Raw genomic sequence first — 2929 nt, forward strand, 5'->3', positions numbered from 1 at the left:
CACATCAAATATATATGTATTTTCTTTGCTTCCCATCCAACCTATAGTATACGCACCTATCCATTGTAAGAAAATAAATGTGCGCGAATCGAAGATTAACCAAGTACCCCCCGCGCCCCGCACTCCCCTCTAGCCCCATGGGTTAGAATCCGCCTAGTATACCTACTAATCAATGTAACTATGAATTTATCGGTCATTCTTGTGATATATTTTGTACTTCTCGTTCCAGATAATGAAATTTATTAACAATCTTTTAAAGCAACATAAATTATATCTGGATTTATATAAATATTTTATTGTATGAATCCTGCGAATTTAACCTTTGATCATTTTTGTATTGTTTGAGTAAGTCACTTAGTTGATACAGAATTACAAAATCTTTGACTACCCAGGTAGCAAGCTACGTCATTTTGACGTCGTTTTGACGTCAAATGATGTCTTTTTGACGTCAAATGACGTCAGCTTGCTACCAGGGTATATAACTAATAGTGATTACGTTAAGAAAATGCTTTATTTCTCTTTTATTTATAATAGTCTCGATATAAACTATCTCTTAAACTGCGAACTTTTATATGTCGTACGCAGGAATTCGATTGTGGCGGTCTATTTGACACAACATACATATTTCGAACAACCCGAACGAAGCAAACTTCATGCGGATGCATTTGTTTCCAAGACCTACTTGAAGAGATTCGGAAAAAATTAATTTCTCAAGAAATTAATAGAAGGCGCATTTCGGTAGATCTTCTCGTATTATAAAAACTCTGAACGGCTATATAAAGGCATGGCCAACGGCTTGATTTCGTCTCTTGCAACATACTGCAAGAGCATCCATCCTTTTTGTGGTGTAACCGTGGAGCCTGTCTCTCGTCGTTCACGGATCATTCCCTGGTGGAAGAAATCTTCCTCAGCGAGATCCAGCGAGCCGTTACAGTTTCAAGAGGTTACACCGAGTAATCCAACGGCAACTAAGCAACAGGGCGAATCAACATCCCCTCCAGTGATCTGGCGACTATTTAAGGTGGACAATTCATCGCCGGTCCTCACAAGACCTCCGAGCTTCCTCCTGGCCGGTAACGACCCGAGGGTTAGGAGACCGCTGTCTCCCAGTTATCCGGTACCACCGCCGCTCCTGTCTCCGTTACCAAAATCTCTGAGTGACTTCTCTACGAAGGCAACGCAGACCCTGCCTGTTCCTAGAGTTCACCGAGGAACGCTGAGCCGACCTACCGTAGTTCACCGAGAAACGCAGAGCGACTTAACATCACAGAAACAAACATCTACACCACCAGGATCACCAGCTAGCTACACACCACCAGGATCACCTACTAGCTACACACCACCAGACTCACCTCCTGGATCCTACTCTCTCGACCTTTCACGCAGAAGACTCTGGGGACCTAAGAGATTCACTCAGACAAAACCGACAATCTCTTATAGAGAAAGAATTATATAGTTTTTGTTATAAACGGCCCTTTTCAGGGCCACATAAATTGTAAACATAAAAAACGGTCCTTTTCAGGACCAATTAATTTATAGAAAGTTAAATAAATTATACCAAACGAACACGCTATCAAAAACCCTTCACGATCATCCTCACATGTTGTTGCAAAAAGACACGGGCTACCTGAAGAGCATAGTGCAGGAGACCGGCATGGTGATGGCGGAGGTTCTGGCTTCCGTCGCCCATAACTGCTATCAGAATCGTGGATTTACGGCGTTTTGATGTATCCACGGAGTTAACTTTTTGCAATTGCGTCTGATGAACACCATGATTAGGTTATGAAGATTCCGAGAGTTTTTGCAATTATTAGGCCAAATTCTGTGATTTTAAAAACAAGAAGAAAAGTGGAACGCGCAGTCTGAGAATTTAGAATTCATAATCGTCTACTCTCTCACATATTTATCACATATTCTACATTCTGCTCGCATTGGAATTTTATTTTATTCTATAAATTTTTTTTCTAAAAAATTTATTTAATTCTATAAAATTAAAGGACGTCATGGTTTAGGATATTATAATGCAAATAAAATTTCAAACTAATTAAGTGTTAATTAAGCGAGATACGTAAAGTAGGAAGGTCGGAATTAAAAGTAGGAAGGTCGGAATAGGAAAGGTCGGAATTCAGAAAATTCGAAGCAAATTTGAAGATAAAAAAGAAAACACGTAAATAAATAAGAAGGACAAAGATTATATCAGATTTACGATCTCGGGAATGTTGATAGAGTATTAGAGTATTCAGAACTGACGAAAATGCGTTGGCGGCACATTATAAATTAATAATCGTTCTACTGCAAACTGTACAGTTCCATCTAGTTAATCTTTCATTTTAATAATCACGGATTCTTTCCTACTTTGATGCGCGATTATCGCCAGTTCAGCAAGCAATCAGAAAATTTGTAAAACTCGCATGGATAACGGCGCAACTGTTGTTACAGTATTATTACATTGCATGATAGATTATTTTTATATCAATCTAGACCTAGATATTTCATCAAGAAGTGTAAAACTTAGCCTGTTGGATTATTTATACCTCTTATCGTGAGTAAATTAACATGAACGCGTTTAAGAAAGAATTTTTTTAATATACATATATAGATACTTATAATATATGTGTATACATTGTTACGCTCGCACGTTTCGCATGGAGGACACATTAATCGCATTAAAATAAATGTGCAAAACAGTACAACGGGAATGAGAATTTTATTGAGAAAGGATAGATGTGTTAAAAGCTCAGAACTGTAGGATGTATTATGGATAACACAAACTATAGAAATCAAAGCCTTTAACGGTCTAGCTGGATCTTAATGCTTGTATGATTCTTATGTGAATTTATATACTACGTATGTAGTCCCACAGAAACGCGCGCCGAAAAATTTCCGGTCTTGAAACGCTAACTCTACTAAACTACCGCAGTAATATCAC

General features: G+C 38.2%; 1 protein-coding gene across 1 annotated transcript in view; it reads left to right on the top strand.

Moving 5' to 3' along the window:
- Window positions 1–1726, top strand: part of LOC108769018 (probable multidrug resistance-associated protein lethal(2)03659) — a 16616-nt gene extending 14890 nt beyond the window's left edge. The window contains exon 3 of the mRNA XM_018519748.1: window positions 1576–1726. Coding sequence (XP_018375250.1) covers window positions 1576–1726 — 151 coding nt within the window. The remainder of the gene's footprint in view (window positions 1–1575) is intronic.
- Window positions 1727–2929: the final 1203 nt, after the last annotated feature.

The sequence above is a fragment of the Trachymyrmex cornetzi genome, unplaced genomic scaffold (genome assembly GCF_001594075.2).
Source record: "Trachymyrmex cornetzi isolate Tcor2-1 unplaced genomic scaffold, Tcor1.1 scaffold840, whole genome shotgun sequence".
Lineage (NCBI taxonomy): Eukaryota > Metazoa > Arthropoda > Insecta > Hymenoptera > Formicidae > Trachymyrmex > Trachymyrmex cornetzi.